We start from the raw sequence: 25,398 nt of genomic DNA, 5'->3' as shown, positions 1-25,398 counted from the left end.
ACCTGTGATGCTACTGCCACACTGATATTTTTACTCAGACTAGCTAGATCACAACTACTTTGTGCATAGCAATAGTGTGATGCAGTCATATTTCTGATTACATGCCTTGTGAAAGTAACCCGCAGAGGTAATAATTAACTTTGTATAGGCCAGATTTTCAAATATGTGCATGCTTAATTGGCAAGTGAGGGTATTTGTGGTTAAACATGCAACAGAAGTACATGCATTTATGCATAATTCACTTTTTTGTGTGCTATCACAGTATTTGCATGCACATAATAGGTATTTGCAATGCATATTTAGATAATGCAACAATTATTTTCTTTGAAAGGGGAGCAAATGTTCCAGTTAGTAGAAAGCATGTAAGTAACTAGAATCATACTAATCCTGCAGCTGGAAGAGACCTCAGGAGGTAATCGAATCCAGCCCCCTCCACAAAGCAGGACCAACCCTAACTAAATCATCCCAGCCAATGACTTTGTTAACTGAGGACTTCAAAAACTCTATGGATGGAGATAGGAGAGATTAAGAAGCCTCTCTCAAGATAATTTTTATATGAATAACTGAATGTTCGATTTTTAACTTTTGAAGAAAATGTGAAGACTTTTGTCTAATAAGAAACATTGATTGAATTGAAGTTTAATTGATCATGGCAACATATAATTCCAAGAGCCATATAAAATGGTCTCTGTAGTCCAATCGGATATGGCTGGATATAAACAGAATTGATTTTGTTTAAATTATAACCTTGATGAATTGCCTTTTTATGCACTGTAATGAGTCTTCAGAACGAGTTCAGTGGAGTTCTTGCCATTATTTTTTATTGGCATTCATTGTGATCAAATCTTGAAAGTTGAACTAGACTTTTGCATTTCAACATGTGCTAGACAAAAGGTCATTTGAGGTCCTACAAGATCACACATTACCATTACTGCATCAAGGCCACTGAAATGAAAGATGCACATATACCTAACAAAACCCAATCTTAAGGGTGAAATATCCAAAATAACCAGTTGAAAGAAACTATTTGGGCTTGTTAGCACCTTTGTACTTTGAGCTGAGTGTATGTACCTCAACCCAACACATCATTAAGGAATCTCAAAGATTGTTTTATATTTGTTTTGGCCCACTAGTAGGAAGTAACGTGCTTTGGCCCCTGCTTTCACTGGAACTAGTCATGTGAATAAAGTTAAGTATGTTGTTATAGGCTTTGCTGAATCAGTGTGGGATTGCTCTTGTGCTTAAGTGCTTTAGTGAATAAATGTGTCAATGCAGAACAGTGTTTAAACAATATTGAAGATCTCCTTGATGTTGAAAGGCAAATATCAGTGCAGTGATTATAGAACCAGCAATACAGTAAACCCTCGATATAGTGGACCCTCTTCTACCGGACATCAGTAATAATGGGCGTCTGCTATCATCCCCCCAAAGAAAATAGGATCACCACAGCTTTGGGGTCCCTGGTCGTGGCTGGGACTCCTGCTGTCACTGCTGCCACGTCCCCCCAACTTCTGCAGCTGGGATCACCACAACCATGGGGTCCCAGGCCATGGCTGGGATTGCCGCCCCGTGGTCTCCCCCTCAGGCTCGCATTGGAGCCTGAGGAGCCCTCACGCTCTGCTCTCAAGCAGAGATGGCTCAGAGCCAGGATGATCCCCCATGCTCAACACAGAGCATGGGAGGCTCAGAGCTGGAGGAGCCGCTGCTCTCAGAGTAAACCTTTGGCTATAACGGACTTTCTGTTTTAACAGACACCCCTTTACCCCTATTAGTCCATTATACTGAGGGTTTACTGTATTAGGTTGGCGGTAGACATGTTATCTAAACAAAGCAAATATACTCAATATTCCTTAAAGACCACAATAGAGTAATGATGGTGGGTTTTCAGAGGAAGCACTCAGTACAAATTCTTTTGCGCTTACCTCGTAAAGTCTGTCATTTCCATCATAATCATGCACATCTGCTTTGCCAACACAATGATGTCATTACCACTGTCATCCCATTTGGCTACCTCAGCATCCAGCTTGCTCTTCTCTTGGTGGAATATCTCTACTTGCTCTGCTATCTTAGCCTTCTCCTCCTGGGGCAGTTGAGCCATGATAGCCTGGATAAAATGTAGAGTAGTTGCCCATGAAAAACGGAAGCTAGAAATCATTTAAGTAAGGGTCTAATCTGCTGTAGTGCTGAGCACTCACAAAATGTTCAGCTGACGGGGGGAATATCCAACACACCTGGCATTCAGCAGTTTTTATGGTAGGATTTTAATTCTGACAGCTACAAAGCCACATGGTACAGATAGTTTCTTCATGCATCTTAACACTGAACAAAAAAAACTGAAATACCAGATTCACAGGGTCTACTCCATACAGAATAGAAGACACCAATAAAAGCTTACAGTATATAGTACCAGACCCTCCCCTTGGGTAAAATCAGCACAGCTTGACTCACATCAGGAGGATTACACTGATTTATACTAGAATGGGATATGGTCTCTACAGTAAAAAAATTGCCATAAATGAATCCCATTGACTTAAGCGGACCAGATAGTTTTATATAAGTTATGGCATAACCACACACCAAGCAAAAGGGAACTGGAAATGTCACAGGTGTGGTTCCGAATGGCCTCTTAAAACAGTGGCTGCCTATTAGAGATGGTCTTTACTGCTGACTTCACTGTAGCTGCGTCTACACGTGCACGCTACTTCGAAGTAGCGGCACCAACTTCGAAATAGCGCCCGTCGCGTCTACACGCGTCGGGCGCTATTTCGAAGTTAACTTCGACGTTAGGCGGCAAGACGTCGAAGTCGCTAACCTCATGAGGAGATAGGAATAGCGCCCTACTTCGACATTCAACGTCGAAGTAGGGACCGTGTAGACGATCCGCGTCCCGCAACGTCGAAATTGCTGGGTCCTCCATGGCGGCCATCAGCTGGGGGGTTGAGAGATGCTCTCTCTCCAGCCCCTGCGGGGCTCTATGGTCACTGTGGGCAGCAGCCCTTAGCCCAGGGCTTCTGGCTGCTTCTGCGGCAGCTGGGGATCTATGCTGCAGGCACAGGGTCTGCAACCAGTTGTCAGCTCTGTGTATCTTGTGTTGTTTAGTGCAACTGTGTCTGGGAGGGGCCCTTTAAGGGAGCGGCTGGCTGTTGAGTCCGCCCTGTGACCCTGTCTGCAGCTGTGCCTGGCATCCCTATTTCGATGTGTGCTACTTTGACGTGTAGACGTTCCCTCGCTGCGCCTATTTCGATGTTGGGCTGAGCAACGTCGAAGTTGAACATCGACGTTGCTGGCCCTGGAGGACGTGTAGACGTTATTCATCGAAATAGACTATTTCGATGTCGCAACATCGAAATAAGCTATTTCGATGTTGGCTGCACGTGTAGACGTAGCCTGTAAGTGCATGCATAATATGAAACATTTTTAATTAAAGCCAAAAACATTAACTTCAGCATTCTCCTTTAAAACAAAAAACCTTTATAGTCCTTTCTAAGCCTTTACAGTTTTAAAGGCTCTACACCTATGCCACTGTCGACAGAGGAAAAACGGTACAGCCACTATAATCAATCTACAAGACACGAATTTTTTATTATGTCTGAAACTTTAGACAGATCAAAATGGAAGGAACTAACACTAATAGCAGCCCCTTAATTTGGCTGAGTTTCAAACACCTCCACCTTTCTCACATCTCTGTCAGTCAGCAACAGCCTGGCTTTCTACTTAACCTGAGGCTGAAATAAGACATGCCATGCAAGAGAATATGTTTAAAATGAACTGAATGAATGCACCTTTCAATAACATTTAGTGGTTTAATTGGTTCTTGGATGATATATACAATGACATTAAATAGGTTGATTCTAATTTGACTTGACTATCAACAAAGGAGAAGGAAAATTACCAAAAAAATGGCAAAATTACAAAAGTTACTTTTGAAGATCAAATGGACACTTCTAACAATGATTCTCAAGATGAGATATTATTTGGCTACAGGGTTCTGAAGACTGCATTATGCATTTAATGGGGTGTGACACATTTAAGTGTCATTACATTTTTGTCTTGTTTATGTCACTTTCAATCAGCTGAAGTCTTTCTCTACATATTCTTAAAATGCTTTTGGCTTTTAAAAATTCATAATTGACCTTTTCCAAAACTGGAATTAAAAAAAGGTTATCTATAAACAGTGGATCAGAAAATGAGAAATTTGCAAGTTAATCAAATTAAAATTCAACACATGAGTTTTAATTAGGCGTTATCAATGTAACTCAGCAGTTTCAAATGTTAACACATTAGTCTTCCCACAGAAAAAATTCAGTGTAAGTTAAACTCTCTTACTTGGTGCTCGAGAACTGATGAATTCATTGTAACTAATGGGATACGAAACTAAAGTTCTGTATCATGAGAATGCTAAGGACGTTCTATATTGTGTGTGCTTGGGTCCTGTCTTTGTGGACAGTCTAAACTCAGCTTCTTAGTGCTGGGGCCATTTTTCTTAATGACTCTGTTTCAGTTGCTGATACATTTCTAAGGAGCCATATCCAGCATCAAAGGCAGCTTGTATATCCAGGTTTTATCTCCCATCAAAGACAGACACTAAGCCTTCCACTGAAACACTAACAGCTTTTATGGAGTAGGTGTGTTATACAAATCAATTCTACCCTCTAAGTTCCAGCTTTTCTCCAATAAGGAATCCTATAAGGCATGATTCTCCAACAGCTGGTGTACAGGAGTGCTGGAACAAGAGGGGCCAGGAGGCTATGTCCTCTGTACTTTTATCCTGCTTTAAAGGTGAGTGATGCACCAGGCCCCTGCAGCCGGCTGCTTTGAGCGACATGAGGAGGTGGAGCAGGCAGGGAGCCTCTGAGGGACCTGCTGGGTGCTGGCCAGGAGCTGTGTAGGTAAGCGCTTCCTGACCAGTGCCTGCGTCTGGCACCTTACCTGCTCCCACACCCCAGCTCTCTGCCCATCCTGCACCCGTACACTAGGGCAAAACCCTGAACCCTCTGTACCCATGCTCCTGCATTCATACCCCTCCTGCATTCATAACCCTTACTGCAGGTCACAACCTAGACCCCTGCACCCCCATGCCCAAGTGTCATAACCCTCTCCCAAACACTGCATCCCCATCTTGTACCCCTCCTCCAGACATTGAACCCCCTTCCAACACCCCTCCTCCAGGTCAGAATTCTGTCCTGCACCCATACCCATATCCTCTCCCAGACCCTGCACCCTAATCCCCTACCTAAGGTTATAAACCCCTCCTGCCTTCCATTCCTCCTTCACCTCTGCCCCAGGTCACAACCCACTCCCAGACCCTGCATCCCCTCCTACACCTCTCTTCCAGGTCAGAATCCTCCTCTGCACCAATACCTCTCCTAGGCCCTGCCTCCCCTCCTCATACCAGTCCCCTGCCCCAGGTCACAGCCCACTCTTTCTCCAAATCGCTCTCCCAGACCCCAAACCCCCTCCTGCACTCAAATTCCCTACCCCTAGCTTCCTTTGGACCAAATCTCCATCTCATATCCCGCACCTCCATCAAGATCAGAATAGCGCAGCCATTGACCACTTACCAAATGCTTGGAGTGTTTCCCCATCAAAAATTATCACCCATCTCTGCTTTAAACCACAAAAACCTCTCAGGCATCTGCCAGGCTCCCTGGGCCCACTGCTTCTTCTGAGACCCTTTGCCTGTCCCCTAAGTGCTCCCCTTTTAAGTGACAGGCCTGCTCCTCCACCTCTCTGTAAAGGGAATCCTGTGAATCTGATCTCTCTTTGACTGGGTCTCTGAGTTCCAATCCTTCAGGTTAACAGCCTCAGTACTTAGTAGGCCTAACAGATTTAGTGTTTTCCTCCAGGACCCTTTGGGCAGCAGTAGCTTGCAGTACTACAGAAGCAATTTCTTCAGAACAAAGCAGGATTTGTTTGCTAAAGGTTCACAAAACTTAGCCATTAATATAAAACAAAGAGCTCTGTGTGCAAGCAATTTTGCCTATATCTGGGTTTTCCCTCAAGGTAGATATGACAGACCCTCAGTGACTCCCATCACTTGGGGACCAATTTATAGTCTGTTTGCTGCAGGCCCTGCTCCTCCTTCAGTCTGTGTCAAATTACAGCAGCAGAGAGCTTCCCTCTTCATTTTGAATACCTTTTGCTCTCCATATTCTTGGCCTTGGCAAATAGCTAAACTTGGTTGGGTCCAGGAAGTTGCTGCAGTTAACCTGGCTATGGTGTTTCAGGACTTTTTGGGATGCTCCCCATCTAGGCTATTGTGTTTCCAGTTTGATTCCCCTCGTAACTCTCTTTTCATCTGTATGAAAAATAAATAACCCACCATAAACAAGAATATAGGATTATACAACACTAGAACTGGGAGAGACCTCAAGAGGTCATCCAGTCCAGTCCCCTGCCCTCATGGCCGGACCAAGCCCTGTCTAGACCATCCCCGATAGATGTCTATCGAACCTGCTATTAAATCTCCCTACTGATGGAGATTCCACAACCTCCCTAGGCAATTTATTCCAATGTTTAAACCACCTTGACAGTTCGGAAGTTTTTCCTGACATCCAACCTCCACCTCCCTTGCTGCAGTTTAAGATCGTTGCTTCTTTTCCTTCCCACAGAGGTAGAGGCACCCGCAATTGTCATAAAATTAAGATGTATATTCTCCAGTTCTCCAAAATACCTTTCCACGGCTGCTGTACCAGGTTTTAAAAAAAGACATTTTAAACTCTCTTTGCAGTCAAATGCATGTTCATGTGATTTGTTAACAACACAATATTCACTTGATTTCTTATCTGAACTGAGCAGTCTACATAGCAAAAGGTAAACATTAATCAAAAGCTGGAATAATCCTGAGGGTCAACCAGCTTTATTTCTCCATCATCTCTGACCCCTGAAGCACTTGTCAGCTCCATTTGCAACACCCATGCATACGCTAAGGTCACAAATCACAATGCCTCCAGTTTATCATGATATAATTGCTCTGGTAGAATTACATTGACTCAGTAAGAAATGTCTTCAATTACAATTAGATTTCAGTGAGTACTCAGCACCTTAACCAGCCTTCCTAGAGAATCAGCATATTGAGAAACATGACAAATGCTGCACCCTGTTTCCTTACAGTTTGCCTGTGTTACATTTCCTGAATCCTCACAGACACAGTGCATTGCAATTGTGCACAGTAGAACTACAGTATTTTGCTATAGTTCTAGTTTGAGCAAATTCCTGATGCCAGACATCACATACTCCTGACAAAAATCAGATAATGAACTCGGTTCTTTCCAAATGCACGACAAGTGAAAAGACCTAATACATATCTACGCCTGAAAACCAAAATTGCCAGTCTTCTTGCTGAAGTGACCCCAACAATTTAAAATTACCCAATTTGCTTTCAGAGGCATAACTTTCATTTGGAGCTGGATCCAGAGTTGACGTTACACACAGATTTTATACTTACCCTTGCGCTCTGCCCAGCAATAAGCTGGTCATCTTCAGTCTGAACACTCGTTCGGCTGCGAACATCATAATCTTCTTGTTCAAAGTCCGAGTCATCCTCTAACTCTTCAGGGGTCTAGGAAAAAGAGAGAAAGAGAGAGAGAGGAGGAGGCAGCAATGACAGGTTTATAAAAGAGATGACAAACTCTGGCATATAGTAAGTTCTTATTTCATCGACTACCTGGCTAGAAAATGCTTTTTCTTTTAAATTAACTTGTCTGTCCGGGCAGTCAGAACCTGAAATTGAATTGTTTAAAAAAGTAAGCAGTTTCAACTCTGGTTTCTTTCACTAATGACATTCATCATCACCTTTGTCAGATTTTTCTTAACACAGTTAATATGATGAATGTGGCGTCATGGAAGTACATCTTTTGGATGTACTACTGCTGGAATGCAATGTTTCAAAATAATGCTAATTGGTCTATAACAGCAGATTAATATTATTATAGCATAGCCTTCAAGAGAGAAAGTAAGTCTTTGGGAATACATAACAAACAGATTGGTAGAAAAAGAGAACTCCTCAAACCAAATGCATAGATGATGTGGTCAACTATTTTAAAACCAGATATAAGATTATGTAATAGGCCATCTTGGTGGTAATGGAAACTAACCATTGAATAGTCATAGGCCTTCAGAATTTACTTCTCCCCCAGACCCATTGAGTGAAAGATTGTTGGCTTTCAGGGCACTTTGCAAGACATATCTTTTCTCCATTGCCCAAGAGAAATGCTTTTTGGACAGGGTGGGTAGAAGTAATGTGAGCTCTTCTGGGAGCAGTGTGTGGTGGGGGAACCAATTAGCTTTTGTTATATTTATATTGCCACGAGGTTCTTCAACATAGCGTCCAACGAATCTATTTATTTCTTAGCATGTTTTACAATTGTTTTCCACCAAATGTGTGGTCTGGTATTGTAATTGGAGGTGTGGTGGGGAACACAATGACCAAATATAAATGTACCAATAAATTATTAATATTTTAACAATATCAGTATTTAACAATATATTGTCTAATACTGGATAATTAATAATAGTCCTAGGAGCTACCCTATCCAAATAAATAATTATAATAACGACGTAGAACAGTGATCATCATTGTCATAGTAAAATCTTCCCCTCACTACCCTATCAATATCTTTAGAGCCCTGCATGGATACAAAAGTTGTATCCACATCCAATCTATGATCCACAACCACAAACATGGTCCACAGATATAAAGTGGATAGCTGCAGATTTGACAGCTTCTCTATTAACTTGGAGAGACTATGTCAATGGAAGGAAGTGTCCATATTCGTATCCATGCTTGGTGGCGTTTTTTGCAACTGACAGCAAGGTGCTAACCACTGTTAGTTATGATTACATTTTTTGTCTTGTCCTGTAGGAACTGCTGCAGTGCCTCTCGGATAACGTCCTCAAACATAACATCATGGGTTATTTGACTATATTAAGAATAGAGTCTGATTTCCAACATGAAGTGCACATCATAGTTTAGAATAAAATTCAGTTCCTCTGCTTCCTATATGGTTATGTGCACATGACAGGAAAAACAAAAAGGGTCATCTTCATTTGGCTTCTAGAATGTGAATTAAGAATCGCTGACAGGATGCACATACAAATAGTTCATGTAGCAGGACAGGACTTCCTGAGGTCTCATCCAATCTTAGACTTAAATGATTCTATGAGAACATCCCACTGTCTGGTTCTGTTAATTGTATGTGCTACAGTAATTTCTCAACTGCCTGACAACTAGAGTGTGACGCTAAAATCTGCTCTCAATAAAGGGCAGTATGTAGACAAACCATCCCAGGGACAAACCACAAGAGGACTTCTTACTCCAAGTCCAGCTTTTCATCAGGTCATCCTTGCTCTGGGTGCTTCTTGTGAATCAGTTCATTTCATGCGCATCAGTCACTCAGCCAGCTACAGTGGCTGTCAAATAGAGTGTGGAATCAGAACTGTTCCTCGTTCCTGTTCCTTTCAGTTCCCTCCAATCCTAGCTGATCACAGGTGACAATACTAGGCAAGTAGTTTCCCACAGCCAAAGTTGCAGGGTATTAAGGGGTTCTTGTAAGTGTCCTAAACAGCCAAGAAAAGGCTGTGATAATCCAGCCCTGACAGAACAGGCTGGGACAATCATCAAAAGAATATGGACAAATGACATCAACATAGGACCCAGGAGGAAGTCTGTGAAAGACATAAGGCATGCTCAGAAAGCTCTGCATTGAAGTGTTTCACTGCTAAGAAAGCATCTTAAACCAGCAGGGCTGACAGCCTTGCCAGGCCCCTGTGACAGATGGGCCGGAGTGGGAGGGTGACCCTGACGTGGCCTGCCCCTCCCCGCAGGCCTGAGTGCTGCCAGGAGTGCTCTGTGCCCCAGGCAGCCCTAAGACCCGCCCCAGAACACACTGTGGAGTTCTCCATCAGCGATTTAAAGGGCTTAGGGCTCCTAGGAGCTCTGAGCCTTTTTGTGTCACAGGGCCCTGGGGTGTCTCCTTTGTCCCCCCCTCCTTTCAGCAGGCCTGTCTGAAACAAAACACAGTGGCTGATTAATTATATCACATTTGTTGTCTTACAAACCACTGTCCTCAAAGGAAGGGAAAACCCCCATCCACTTTGGTTTAGGGGGTGGACTTAAAAAGAAAATTCCATAACACCTAATGATGCAAAACAAGTGGCATTTTTGTGAAACATCCTATTGCAGTTATATGAAACCGAAATACCTCCTCCACGCACAGCTCAGATCTGATCCCAAGCTACCTTTAGACATTTAGACATTTATCCTGTTTTCTGGTAAGAGGTTTCAACTCTGGAGAATGAAGTCTCACTGATTTCCTCTGAAGACAATGTTTTTCTGTAGTGAGATCAACAGTCGTGATCAGCTCATTTTAGATCCACTCTGAAATGTGCCTGATACACATTCGCATGTGACCAGCTTCACACCCACCAAGCCAGGCATGCACATAAATGTGAAAGCATTTTTGAAAACCGGGGCCTAAAACTGACTCATCATCTGTCTCTCCAGGTTATTTACTATTGCAACATTGCCTTTCCACAACCTGCTCTCTTAGGTATACCTCCAAATACGAACTCTCTCTTCAGTTTGCTAGGAAACAAGGTAAAGAGATATAAACTACATTTTAACACAACACATACTTTGATTTTAAAGTCCATTCCTTAGACAGGGTCTTACACAAAATACCATGGGATCTTTCAGGTCTGTGGACAGCAGACAGCATCTTGTTTATTAAAATCTAATCTCTGAGGCACACAACAAAGGCTGGAACTTGATTAATCTACTTTAGAAGAAAGAAGGACTGACTAAATCCTGTAAAGATTTGAACTTTTTACTATAGGCAGTAGTAAGACACTAATTTTAAGTCCAAATTGCATCAGTCACTGCGGGCAGGGAAAGCAAGATCAGTCAATGTTAGCAAACTGTACTGGAAGCAAAATACTCTTTACCAATCTAAGTCTATCCTATTTTCCATGTGACTCTACCATAAACCAGAGGGAATAATGGCACATGCATAAGAAGATGAAAAAATGTCTATATAAGCAGACTTGAAAGGTGTGCTTGGTCTTTACCAGTTTAAATATATCTTATAAAGATAAAAAAAACCACTCATCCATAGTTTTATGTGTATTTGACAACTGCAAGAAAGGCAATTATCTTAATAAATCCAGCATTGCTATAACTTCAACAAACCAGTCCAAAAACTCTTAACAAGAAATAAAAAAAAAAAAAACACCTGATATCACTTTCTTTTCCTATCACGAACTAGACACACTTAGAATTCTTTCTGCTGTCCAAATACTAGGGAGAGTACAAAGGCCTTGGTGTGTGCCTTGTACAGTCATTGTATTGTGGACCAAGAGGGAACTAATTCCATAATGAAGAGATCCTAATAGAGACTCTCCTGATGGCAGCATCTTAGCTGACTGAAACGTTACCTGACTGGCAAGAAGAGGGGTAATCTCACAACAGATCTTTGGCTGTTTAGAGTTTACTCAGTCAAAACTAACACACTACATTCTGTCTAAAAACCAACAGGTAGCCAGTACGCACCCATGGAACTCTAGTGTCATCAGAAGACACTCATCTTAATAATGTAACAAACAAATAAATAAATACATAATCACAATCACAATCATAATAATTTAATAAATTTGCACTAGCTCAATTTCCAAACATATTTAGGTTTTAATCACACATAGAGCCTATTGCAGTAGCTAATCTTGAGATAAGAATGGCACAGATGATGGTAGCAAAGTTCTCATCTGAGAATGAAATAGTCAACCTGCTGCTCATTCAAACATGAAAAAGATGCTGTTGTACCTCTTGCTAACTGTACAATGGCTTTCATTCCAATAACTAGGGAAAGCTCATCAGTAGCTATGAAAAAAAAAGTGTGTAACAGGATCCCTAGACAGTGATAGATGACTGAATTAAGACATTTTCTATCTTCATTCCAACCTCCATAATTATATTCCTAAAGTTATGCTACTATTAGTTTTTTTCCAAGCTTAGAGGAAGGATTTTTTTTTCTATACTGATGTTATTAATGTTCCCCAATACTATAATGATTCTCTTTTCTCTTCCTTAAGGACAGTAAACAAACCAAACCAAAACAAACAAATAAAAAACCCTTTTTCCTTCCCTTTATTAAACACAATAATGCAAAGAAAATTAGTTCAAAAGTGCTCGATTTATTTTTTCCATGGAATGAAACAATTGTCTTGGAAAATTCCATTCTTCTGTGACATACACATGAGGAACTGCTATCAAAACAAAAAGCAGTCAAGCAGCACTTTAAAGACTAGCAAAATGGTTTATTAGGTGAGCTTTCGTGGGACAGACCCACTTCTTCAGACCATAGCCAGACCAGAACAGACTCAATATTTAAGGCACAGAGAACCAAAAACAGTAAGCAAGGAGGACAAATCAGAAAAAGATAATCAAGGTGAGCAAATCAGAGAGTGGAGGGGTGGGGGGGAAGGTCAAGAATTAGAGTGAGCCAAGTATGCAGACAAGCCCCTATAGTGACTCAGAAAGTTCCCATCACAATTTAAACCATGTGTTAATGTGCTGAATTTGAATATAAAAGCCAGCACGGCTGTTTCTCTTTCCAAAACGGTGCGATAATTCCTTTTCTGTAACACACATACCTTTAGGTCATTGACAGAATGCCCCATTCCATTAAAATGTTGACTAACTGGTTTGTGGATCTGGAGTGTTTTGATGTCTGTTTTGTGCCCATTGACCCTTTATCTAAGGGAGTCAGAAGTCTGTCCAATATAAAAAGCATCTGGGCACTGTTGGCACATGATGGCATATATGATGTTAGTACAGGAGCATGAGAAAGTGCGCATGATTCTGTGAGTAACCTGGTTAGGTCCAGTGATGGTATTTCCAGAGAAGATATGTGGACAAAGCTGGCAGCGGGCTTTGTTGCAGGGAAAGGTTCCAGGACTGGTATTCCTGGGGTATAGACTGTGGCTGTTAGTGAGGATCCTCATGAGGTTGGGAGGTTGTCTGATTTAAACCATGTGTTAATGTGCCGAACCTTTCCCTGCAACAAAGCCTATGGTCTGAAGAAGTGGGTCTGTCCCACGAAAGCTCACCTAATAAACCATTTTGCTAGTCTTTAAAGTGCTACTTGACTGCTTTTTGTTTTGATAGTGTATAGACTAGCACGGCTTCCTCTTTTTTACTATTCAACATGAGGAATTGCTGTGTGACATTTATTTTTTCTGTCAGATGCTCCAACAAGATTAAAAGTCCTGTTAAACCAGAGAGAAGGTATAAAGCACAAATCAGAGGGGTATATGAACCTAACTTCATCACTGGGTAGAAATACTTCAGAGATTGTTTTTAAAGTAAGTGTTCACTGTACATTTAATTGCAACACAATATTTATTTTATGGATCTGATATCTCTTACTATTATTGGATTCTGGATCACTTCTCATTATTATGTAACAGTTGGAAATTATCTGTTTGGCACCTAAAGGACAAGTAAATTGACAAGAAAATTGTATTATCTTAGCAGACATCATGACGGATGACTACAGTACATTTTTATTCATATAGATGATTCTCAGGTCATAACTGAAGCAAAGCAAGCAAGCAAGGCAGTGTGGGAAAACTAGCACTTCTAGTACCCAATATCATTTACAGAAGCCAATTTCGTCTGCCTTGCAGTTGGTTGGATGGATTTGCTACAGAGATGCAGTTCCGACTGAAAAATCACATTTCTGTCTGACACCGTGTCCATTAACTCTATCAGTAAGACTGTTCCTGCAAAGATGGACATGTGTAACTTTATACATTTGAGTTGCCCCACTGAACTTGCAAAATAATCTATCCTGCCATCCATCTTCGCACCAACAAAACAAGCTTGAATTTCGTCAGGACGACAAATGCCCATGAGAGTCCACCTATTTGTTAATGTTTGGAAGGAAGTTTTTACACTGATTGCATAATGTAGCTCTGCAGAATTCACCAGCTAAGATGACATGCAGAACTGAAAAGCAGCAGAATGATACAATGGAAAATGTAAATCAGGACACTTTCCTAGGGTTTACAAGGCATTTCAGTGTTAAGAAAAACATTGAACCCTTTCCAATGAAAGAATAAAGGCTGCATTGGTAACACATCCAGCAGAGTCCTGCTGTGCCAGGAGAGTGCTGGAATTGAGGGTTTTCTGCACAGGGTAGCTAAGAATCCTAATTTAAGTGACAGCTTATACAACGGGAAAGGGGACAGTCAGAGATGGGCTGATCCTGTAACATTATGATCCTTTAATTTCCCTCTGTGTGATGGGGTTGTATATGCCTGCTGTTAGGCAGAGGATTGCCTTTCCAAGCCTACATTTCCAGCACCCTGGGTTTGGCATTAGGCATTGGAATGTAACCCATGTGCATTGCACATATAAAGGTAAGTGGCTAAATACCTTGTGTTACATGTGTAGCAGGTAGTGGCAGATGATTTAAAAAGCCATTTTTGGAGCGATCTGACAGCCGCCCTCCCCAGTTCTTCTGGGTTTTTCATCAGTGCTGATTTAGTTACAGCCATTCCATGGTTACCAACTTGCTGAAAGCTACTCAAATTGAGGACTGGTGTTTCAACACTGCCAGTTGGTTAAGCAGGGAATTTTTTCCCCTGTGTTTCAGATTCTCTGTAGTGTTTTCACTGATGCTTTGTTTCCATAACTTTCACTGGGTCTGAGATTTGATTTTTACCAGTCCTATGAAACCACGTTTTCTGTTGATTTCTAACAGGAGCTCAGTTGTGACATAGGCCAAGCTCTCTATGATGAGGCTGTGGTGACACACACCTATCTCCCAATTAGCATATTGCCTATCTTATTATGAAAAAAGGATGCCTGATTAAATTACATTGACTACTCAACATTCAGGTGGCATTTTCTTTACCTGCATAAACATTGCTCAATGGAGCAGCAAGGTAATTTATTTACTCATTTAGTTGTTAACAACACCCACCTCACACCCTAGATATATGCAGAGATTAATAAGAAAATTTTCCACGTAAACAAGTAAGTTCTTAACAAAACAATTGCATGAAAACTGAAATAATTCTGTTGGACTAGGCCTTGCCTTTGCAGAGAACTGTGATCAAATACTATCCTAGGTAATTAACAAAAATACTTTTGGTGCTTTTTTTTCTATTTCTTTGGGAGCACAGGGCTCCGTAAACTAAATCCTGTGTAATGTCAAGCATCAAACCCAGTTCTAAAGAGACCAGAATGCAGAACAATAGGGTGCAATATGTAACAATTCAGGTACACAGACCTAGTAACAATACATGTGGCTGTATGCTCTGCTACTGCTCCTTTACTTTTACAACTCCCAGACGCACCAACAAACGTTACAATAATCTAATCTCATTACTAACAAGAGCGTTCTGCTGCAAAAAAGTGTGTTCATTCATTTCCATGTCAAATGATCTTTCTTGATTATTAAATAATGTAGGTACCAGGCAGTTTTATATTACTCTCCACTTCTAGGACACTGTACTTTCATTTAAGCGCCAACTTTTATTTCCCAGGTGCCTTACATACCCTTATCATCAGAACAGCTTTCCTGATGTCACGAACTCCATCATAAACCAAGCGGGAGGCATCTATGAATTCATTCTCTTCAAACGGCTGTGGGACATTCGCACTCAAAGCTTCAATGGCAACCTCCACTTGTTCAGCAAAACGTGGCATAACTATATTAAACAAAACAAAAGGCAGCATGATTACAGATCTTTTTTCGTGTATAGTTTTTCCTTGCCCTTGAGCATAAATACTTTCCAGCGGACATGAAACACGCTCCTGTCCTACCTTTAAGCCCCAGAAAGGAAGGTTCACTGACTAGATTTGTGCAGAGTTTGAGGCGTGCAAGGCTTTCTGTCACATTTTGTGACAGAAAGAAAGGTATGTACTTACCTGCAATTATATGACAAAGGATTAAAAATTCTTTAACAAAGAATGATTCACTGTCATTTTTAAGACTCTAACTCACCTCAGATGTCAGTAAAATGCATTCAGAAGCACACTTAGAAAATTACAACTTGGAATTTATGCTAGTACAATGTTATTCATGCAAAATGACTAAAATGTGCTGTGGCCAGTACTTCCCCAATCAGTGATGCTCTCCTCTGTCCCCACAACACAGAGCATTCTTAGACTGAAAAAATTTGGAAAATGGATATTTCTCAAGGTACATTAAGTGTATGTGTACACAGCAAAGTTTGAAATAGTGACTGCTATTTTGAAATAACTAGGCCAACCTCTACACTGAAATTATGTTGAAATGGCGGAAGTGTTATTTCGAAAGTGGTAAACTTCACTTACGAGGAATAGCGTCTATTTCAAAATAAGTATTTCAAAATAGGGACCATATGGACATGGAATAGTGCCATAGTTTGTCCAATGACTCTGTTTTAAAATAGGCTCTATGGTGTGTAGATGCTCTACCTCAAAATGCATTTTGTGAGTAGCTACACTATTTTGGAATAAGCTATTCCAGAACAGCTTATACAGAAATAACGCTGGTGTGGAGATATCGCCTACGAGTGCACTCTGGTTCCTCATCATAATAATGTTTGTAAAATGAAAGATATTAGCTGATATAACAATTCCTTCCAGGTGTTAATAACTGGGATATAGATATGCTCTATGAACACATACATAATGAAAACTTTATTTGTTTGTTTGTTTGTTAATTTATTTGGGCAATTTATAGGAATTTCTATTGCTTTTGTCACTGGAGTAACTGTACAAACCCCAAACCGTCCATTAAAGCTACAGTCACTGGCTCTGTACGGAGTACTAAATGTTCCCAGAATCAGTGCTTTGTCCAGCTAAGCCACATTCTACAGGCATTTAAATACATGAGTAATCCTACTGACTGCAAAAGAAGAAAAGCAGTGTATTTGCTTTTGTAATGCAGTTGTAGATACCGCCTTTAAGTTAATCATATCCATGAATGTTGGTAGGATTGTGACCATACAAACTATATAACAGTGTTTCTCAGCCTTTCTTTTTTGAAGTGCCCCTTTTTAAATGAATGAATTATAAGTACCCCCAGTATCTGTAATTTTTGACACACAATTTTTCCACCTTTGCAACACATTTGTTCTACCGTATCAGAGCAAGTTGTACTGCACTGTAGTGTTACTAGTACGTTCAGTATTACAGAACTTCTGAAAACATTTTCTGCATAAATGCCTGAATATTACACAACAGTGGTTCTCAACCCTTCCAGATAAGTGTAGCCTTTCAGGCATCCAATGGGAGCATGGAAGAACAAAGTTTCACCTCACTTTTAAAAAATACTTGCTTCCAAAATCAAACCTTAACATAAAAAAGTGTGGCAACACACTATTACTGACAAATCACTTACCTTCTCCTGTTTGCTATAGCATTACAAAAGAAATTAATTAGAATATAAATATTGTATTTAAATTTTGGTGTGTAAAACTCAGAGCCATACAAAGAAGTCATTGAATGATATTTGTTTGTAGTAACTTCAACAATGCTTTTATGTAAGTGTCTTGTAAAACTAAGCAAATAAATAGATGAGTTGATGTACCCCCAGAAGACATCTGAATACCCCAAGGGATATATGTACCCCTGGCTGAGAACCACTGCTATGTAACAAATATAAGCAACACATGGCCTGATCCATCCCCACTGATTTCAGAGGGCTTTGGCTCAGGCTTGAGGTAAATAGATTTAAAAAATAATCGACCATACTTTACTTACACAGATATTATTATTATTATTATTTGTTATTTGCACTATGGTAGCATCTAGAACCTCCTATCAAGACCTTGTTATACCAGGTGCTCTATAAACTCAGGACAAAACTGGAAATTCCTGTCCCAAAGGATTTCTAATATCACTGAATCCTTTTTTTGCTCTTTTATTCTTTTTCATTCTCTTTATTTCTCACCAAAGACCCAGTCCTGCAGTCTGTATGCAAGAGAAACTTCCATCAATAGTATGCACAGAAATGAACTCTCAGAAGAACCAACAGCAACCACAGATTAAATTTTTCCATTTCTGAGGTTTATGCATGATTTAATGTATTCCTTCTAATCTGAATGTGGCATGAGAAACTCTGATATTAATTGCTATTCGTTAGACATGACTTGCTTTAGTGGAGACTGTTAAAAGAATAAATCCACTCAAAACACAGTTTATTCTGCCTAACCCCCAACTATATATTATGTCAGAGGATGGTGACACTTTTTTTTTAAATACATACAATCATAGAATCCTAGGGCTGGCAGGGATCTCAGGAGGTCATTGAGTCCAGCCCCTGGCCTAAAGCAGGATCACCTCTAACTTAATTGTCCCATCCAGGACTATGTCAAGACGAGATTTAAAAACTTCTAAGGATGGAGATTGCACCACCCCTCTAGGTAACGCTTCACTCCTCTCCTGCTGAAATCGCTTTCCCTAATATCCAACCTACACCTCTCCCTCTGTAACTTGAGATGGCTGCTCTTTGTTCTGCCATCCCTCATTACTGAGAACAGCCTCTCTTCACCTTCTCTAGACCCCCCTTCGGGAAGTTGAAGGCTGTTATCAAATCTCCCCTCACTCTTCTCTTCTGCAAAATAAATAAGCCCAAATCCCTCTGCCTCTCTTCATCGGTCATGTGCCCCCTAATCTGTTTTGTTGCCCTTCACTGGACCCTCTTAACATCCACATGCTTTCTATACTAGGGGATGAAATACCCTAGATGAGGCCTCAACAGAGCCAAGTAGATGGAAAGAATAACTTCTCTAGATCTGGTGGGAATGCTCCTCCTAATGCACACCAATACGCCATTAGCCTTCTTGGCTACCAGGGCACACTGTTGACTCATATCCAGCCTCTCATCCACTCTAATTCCCAGGTCCTTTTCTGCTGCACTACTGCTTAGCCAGTCAGTCCACAGTCTACAAAGTTTGGGATTCTTCTGTCCCAAGGGCAGGACTCTGCATTTGTTCTCGTAGAATCTTATCAGATTATTTTTGGCCCAATCCTCTAATTTATGCAGGTCACTCTGGACCCTTTCGCTACCTTTCAACATATCTACCTGTCCCCCTAGCTTAGTGTCACCCACAAACTTTCTGAGGGTGCAATCCACCCCCTCATCCAAATAATTAACGAAGACGTTAAACAGTACAATAGAAGGGATGGAAAAGACCTATATGGTCACCTATTCGACACAATGTAGGATTCTTCTGCATATCTGAAAGCTTTCACTGTTTCACTTTGAAGTGAATCAAATAAAATCACCTGCAGCTTCCTTAAGGAGTTTAACTGTTCCATAGCCAAAAAGAGCTCATTGGTGGGAAATTTTCCCCAAACGATCCCACATAGGTTGTCCTATTATTTTATTTCTTCATTCCCCTGCCTGTATTATGGACTTCAATTTATAGTTATAGTTTGGCTATGTCTATTTATACAGAGATTTTTTTTTCTTACAACTTCACTTGATCCATAGTCTGTGAGGCATGGAAAAAAAAAAAAGGAACTCTGTAATGTGTATTTCAAACTAGCATGATCATGAGAAGAGACTCACTGAAACTGTAGCTTTACTTATGTGGACTTCAAAGAATATTGCCTTCGAGTATTCATAAGGGATTATTTATTTGATAAATCATGACTGCTCCTCTGGTACCATGGAAATATGTACTTTAAAACATTTAAAAGGCAGATACAGAGGCTTTGTTCAGCAAAATGCACTTGATAAGAAGCACAACCAATAACGTGCATATTGAATTTTTGTTTGATAGGCTATGTTTATACTGCAGAGTTATTTTAGTATACTGACATATCCCGAAATAGCAACCCCGCATCTATTAAATGCGCCCAGTATTTTGAAATATTTTTCGAAATACCAAGCAGCCTATTGCATCATCCCTCTATGCCTCATTGCAGGAAGACGAAGGGATGCCTCAAAATAGTGTAATATTTCGACGTCTGGCTCTGTGTAGACAGCATCAAACGTCAGAATAGTTTATTTTGAAATTAACTGGAAATAGGATATGCAATTTGCATAGCACACATTTTATATCTTATTTTGAGTTATGGACACAGTGTAAATGTAGTCAAATAGTTTGAAACTCTTACATTTACCTAATATACCACAACAGAACCCAATTGCACATTTGCTGTTTGTCAGAAGCTGGGAATGGGCACTGGTGGGGGGCAGGTGATGGATCACTTGGTGGCTACGTGTTCTGTTCATTCTCTCTGGGGCACCTGGCATTGGCCATGCTCAGAAGACGGGACACTGGGGTAGAGAGACCTTTGATCTGACCTAGTATGGCTATTCCGATATTCTTAAAGGCTGGTGGTACACTCACCCTTAGTGCTGGCAGCTTGAAGCAAGTAAGCAGTCTTGAAAATTCAATATGCCCACTCATTTGCATAATTTGTGTGGGTCATTTGCATAATCACAGCAGGAAAAAAAGCAATGAAGATGTGGTTTTGCCAGCAGAAACCACCTCTGTCACCAGCCCCCTTATCCCTGGAAAAAAATCAGGGATAAGCGGCTGCCAGCAAAGCGGGTTTTTGCCAGCTGAACCACATCTTCACTGCTTGTTTTCTGCTGTTAATATGCAAATGAGCATTTGAATATGCAGAATGATGGGCGTTTTCAAGACTGTTCATTTGCATCAAGCTGCAAAGTGTTAAAATAAGCAATAGCTCTATAATAATCCAGACTGGGGCAAGACGGTTCTCACTGGAGCACAGAGATCACTGGCTACATAGACATTAGCCCCTTCCTTTTGGAAGGGGCACGGTAGTGAGCGAGTTGGGAAGATGCTAATGAGACATTGCCGTAAATATGCAGCACCTCGTTAGCATAATGGCAGCTGTGCACAATTCAAAAGCACTGCTTTCAAATTGTGTGCCACCCATGTACATAGGGGCTTTCTGAAAGGACCCCCCGGACTTCGAAAGGCCCTTCTTACTATTTGGTTTTAGGAAGAAGGGGCTTTCAAAGTCCAGGGGTTTTTTTTGAAAGGCCCCTGTCTACACGGGCAGTGCACAACTTGTAAGGGGTGCTCTCAAATTGCACGCAGCCACCATTATGCTAATAAGGCACTGCATATTCATCGAAGCACCTCATTACCATCTTTCCACCTCGCTCATTACCATGCCCCTTCTGAAAGGGTAGACGTAGCCATTGTGTCTACATAAATTCTTCAGCTCATGGAAGTGTGTAACCCACATTTGCCCAGTATAAGTCTCTGCTGCCACGTTGCCAGCTAGCTTAACTGCATGTACAGTAAACTCATATCTGGCAGCTCTGGGACTGGGAGGTTGCCAGATTTTCAAATATTCTGAATAATAGAGAGGTGTACCTTGCAATTCATAACAGTAAAGAAAAACAAGATTAGATATTAAGAAACAAACAAAGAAACAAACCTGAGTACTTTATTTAGCTACTGCATTAGTATTGTACACTGTAAACTTACAATGTTTATTTGCTGCATTTATTAGTATTTATTTTCACTATACTGTACTTATGGAAAATGTCTCTAAAATGTTCTTATGGTTAGAATGCTGGTTAAGACAGAGTTTACTGTAGTTTATGAATCTTGTACCATGGACTCTAAGTTAAGGGACACGTTTCCTTAGGCAAGCAGTAGGGGCTCTCACCTTTACAGTGAGAGCTTGTTCAGGGGTCCAGCCTCAAAGATGGTCTCTTTCAGGGCGGTAATACAAATACATCAGCAAGTGTAGAATTAAACCTCTTAGCTCAAAGGCTGAGTCAAAAGCTCCTAAATATCTAACCACTTGAGGAGGACAAAGAGTGATGTTTTCTTATTTTGGGTAGCAGCAAAGTCCTCTACCCCTCTATAGGCAGCAGGGTTTAAAAACCTTTTGGGCTGATATTGTCAGAAGCAGTCCTTGCATAAAAATTACAATTGTGATTGGCTGATATGTGACAAAAACTCCTTATATCCTCTCCAGCCATTTGGACTCCACCACACTTGTCCATAATATGTCCCTTGATGTCAATTATCACACAACTTTAAATATGCCTTTGAAAGTGCAGAACAAAATTCAGAATGGCTTCCTTGTCAAAATGCATTTTCAATCAATGCTTTAGTTGTGGATGTTGTTGAACAAGCATAAAAAAGTACACTAAACTAATAAACTCCAAATCCCCATTGTTTCTCTAACCATACATTATTGTTGAGCACAGTAACACTTTTGGAAATTGAGCCAAGAAATCCTTAACTGTTCTCCAGTTAGGCTTTTTGGGTCACACTGAAAAACTCGTGACAGTGAGTTATGGGGAATACAGACCTTTCTTGCACCTACAAGCCCAACATTTAGCAATTCATTTTCATGAGGCTGGGTCTACACTTGCCCTCAACTTTGAAGGGGGCATGGTAATCAAATTTTTGAGGAGTAAAGGCACTTCAAAGTAGCAGTGCCTGCGGCTACACGTAGGCTGGCACTTTGAAGTTTGACACTTGGAAGTTGCCATGGGGGAGAATTAGCCTGATGAAGTGCTGCATCTTCACTGCAGCATTTCATTGGTAACCTCCCACGACCCTGTTTACCATGCCCCCTTTGAAGTTGGGGACAAGTGTAGACCTAGCCTGGGACTTTCCTATGCAGATAGAAGAAGCTGAAAGCAAAATTCAGCTAGACCCATGAACATTTGGATCTGAATTTGAAGTTCATGGGTGAGTGAGAAAAGGGATTGCTTCTGTGTATTTAGTACAGAGAAGAGACAAGTGTCAACTGTGAATTCAGAGACAAATCTAAATTTTCACAAAAGCTCAGTGGAAATCAGAACCTGGGTTGTGACCGTGCAAACTCAAATGTTCTCAACTTTAAATAAAAAAGCAGTAAAGTGGCACTTTAAAGAGTTTTTGGTTTGATAGTATATAGACTAGCACAGCTTTCTCTCTGTTACTAATCAACTTTAAATGTGTGAGTAACCCCAACTAACATCAAAAGACAAAAATCAGATGCATAAATTTAAGCCTATGTGTAAATGTTCTTAGGACTGAGGATGGTTAGTAGGAACACTGCAAGTTAGTTGGTTCAGAAGATAAGAGTGTAAAAGCTTTTTCTAAGATGGTTTCTACAGCACTCCAAGTAAAACCATTTACAATAAAGACAGAAAAATTCTAATGCTGTGGGTGCACAGACCATTTAATTAAAGAAAACTCAAGAAAGGCCAACGTTAATGTTCCCCCAACAATGTTTATGAAAACATGCTATATTACCTTTATGAAGATTATGAAACTTCTGTTAATTTTGCTACATGTGTACCATCCAATACACAAGAAATGCCTGAACGAATCTTGTCATAGGGACATTAATATTTGTATTTCCTGCCTTTTTTAAGAAATGTGTTTTAAGTATGCAACTTTCATGGTGTTTTTTTTCCCCTTTGGACACAATGTTGCCCTTATATTAAAACTGAAGTATTATTTTTGTCATATTTCCTGATGGATTGGTGCTAATTCAATTCTCTTTCTCAATAAGCAATTTTACACATTTTTAGAAACAGACATAGAAAAGTCAATTCATGTAATGTGTGATTGCTCAGGATCAAACACATGAGCTTTGACTGAGGACTTATAATTGATACCATTAAATCAACATCAGTTTTCAGGGTGAAACAGTATTCACAGAATATATATGAATGAACCTTAGGCTTCTAAGACCCAGGTTACTGTTCTAACCACTGAATCATGTATGCTCTCTGTAATTCATACAAAGGTGATGCATGGGAGATGCATGAAGGGTCATATGCACACCCAGTGGGCTGCCGCCACCCTCCACCCGCCAACTGTCAGTGCTGAGGCAGGGAAAGTGTAGCAAGGCAACTCCAGTCCACTCTGCTCCCCAGCTTTGTTGTGTCACTTTTGGTGAGTGCAGAGGCAGTCCTGCTCCTCCCCTGGAGCAGGACAGCCAAAGAGGAGCGTGCGCTAGAACCTTGCGAGCTGAGAGAGGGGCAGCACCACCCCATCCTGCCTCCTTCTCCTCCTGTGGCACACCACTTCCATTGAGTCCGAGGGCAGTTCTGCCCCCTACACCTTTAATAATTGTTTTTGCTTTTCCCTGGACTTTTTTTCCAATTTGTCCACATCTTTCCTGAAATGAGGTGCCCAGAACTACACACAATACTTCAGCTGAGGCCTAACTGGCACAGAACAGAGTGAAAGAATTACTTCTCATGTCTTACCAGAATGATGTTTGCTTTTTTTTCAAGTGAGTTCCATTGCTGACTCATATTTATCTTGTGGTTCACTATTACCCCAGATCCCTTTCTGCGGTACTCCTTCCTAGACAGTCACTTCCCATTTTGCAGGTATGCAATTGATTGTTCCTTCCTAAATAGAGTATTTTGCATTTGTTCTATTTACCTCAGACCATTTCTCCAGTTTGAATTTTAATCCTGTCCTCCAAAGCACTTGGAACTTCTCCCAGTTTGGTGTCATCTGCAGACATTATGGCCGTGTCTACACTAGCCCCCTCCTTTTGGAAGGGGCATGGTAATGAGGGATTTCAGCAGATGCTAATGAATATGCAGTGCCTCATTAGCATAATGGCGGCCGCACACGATTTGAAAATGCCCCTTTTGAAATGCATGCTGCCCATTTAGATGGGGGCCTTTTGAAAGGACCTCCTGACTTTGAAAGATGCTTCTTCCCAAAACCAAATGGGAAGACGGGAGTTTTGAAATCAGGGAGTCCTTTCGAAAGGTCCCCAGCTACTTGGACAGCGTGTGTTTCGAAAGCGGCACTTTCAAATCATGCATGGCCATCATTATGCTAATGAGGTGCTGCCATAGCATCTGTCAAAAGTCTTCATTATCATGCCCCTTCCAAAAGGATGGGGCTAGTGTATACACAGCCTATCAGTGTACTCTCTATGCCATTATCTAAATCACTGATGAAGATATTGAACAGAACCAGATCCATAATTCATCTATGTGGGACCCCACTAGTTATGCCCTTTCAGCATGGCTACGAACCACTGATAACTACTCTCTGGGAACGGCTTTCTGACTGGTTTTTCACCTCTCTTATATTAACTCCACCTAGGTTGCATTTATCATCTTATTATCTTACAGATATTTGTAAATTGATTGCTTAATTATTTGGTCCATTGTCTTTCAGAGTACAGGAGTTAAGCTGACTGATCTGTGACTCCACAGGCTGTCCCTATTTCCCTTTATTTTGTTTCTTTGTAAAATGGTACTATATTTGCCCTTCTCTTTGCTCAACTTAATAGATTAATTCCTTACACCTATCATTATAATTCTAAGCCTTTAAACATTCACATGGCTCTTCTCTGAACTCTCTCCAATTTATCTTTCTTCACCTGGGGACAGGAGAACGGGACACAGTATTGAAGTAGTGGTCACA

The 25,398-nt window shown here is 40.8% G+C and overlaps 1 protein-coding gene across 4 annotated transcripts in view; it reads right to left on the bottom strand.

The window, feature by feature from the left end:
* The window catches only part of CTNNA2 (catenin alpha 2), an 814,165-nt gene that overhangs the window by 61,434 nt on the left and 727,333 nt on the right, over positions 1-25,398 (bottom strand). For all 4 annotated transcript variants that reach the window (XM_074992255.1, XM_074992258.1, XM_074992256.1 and 1 more), the window contains 3 exons: positions 15,563-15,714; positions 7,448-7,561; positions 1,923-2,104 (listed from right to left, as the gene is read on the bottom strand). In XM_074992255.1, coding sequence (XP_074848356.1) covers positions 1,923-2,104; positions 7,448-7,561; positions 15,563-15,714 — 448 coding nt within the window. The remainder of the gene's footprint in view (positions 1-1,922; positions 2,105-7,447; positions 7,562-15,562; positions 15,715-25,398) is intronic.

The sequence above is a fragment of the Carettochelys insculpta genome, chromosome 4, assembly GCF_033958435.1.
Source record: "Carettochelys insculpta isolate YL-2023 chromosome 4, ASM3395843v1, whole genome shotgun sequence".
NCBI classification, from domain to species: Eukaryota; Metazoa; Chordata; order Testudines; family Carettochelyidae; genus Carettochelys; species Carettochelys insculpta.
This window is presented reverse-complemented; position numbering and strand designations above follow the sequence as displayed.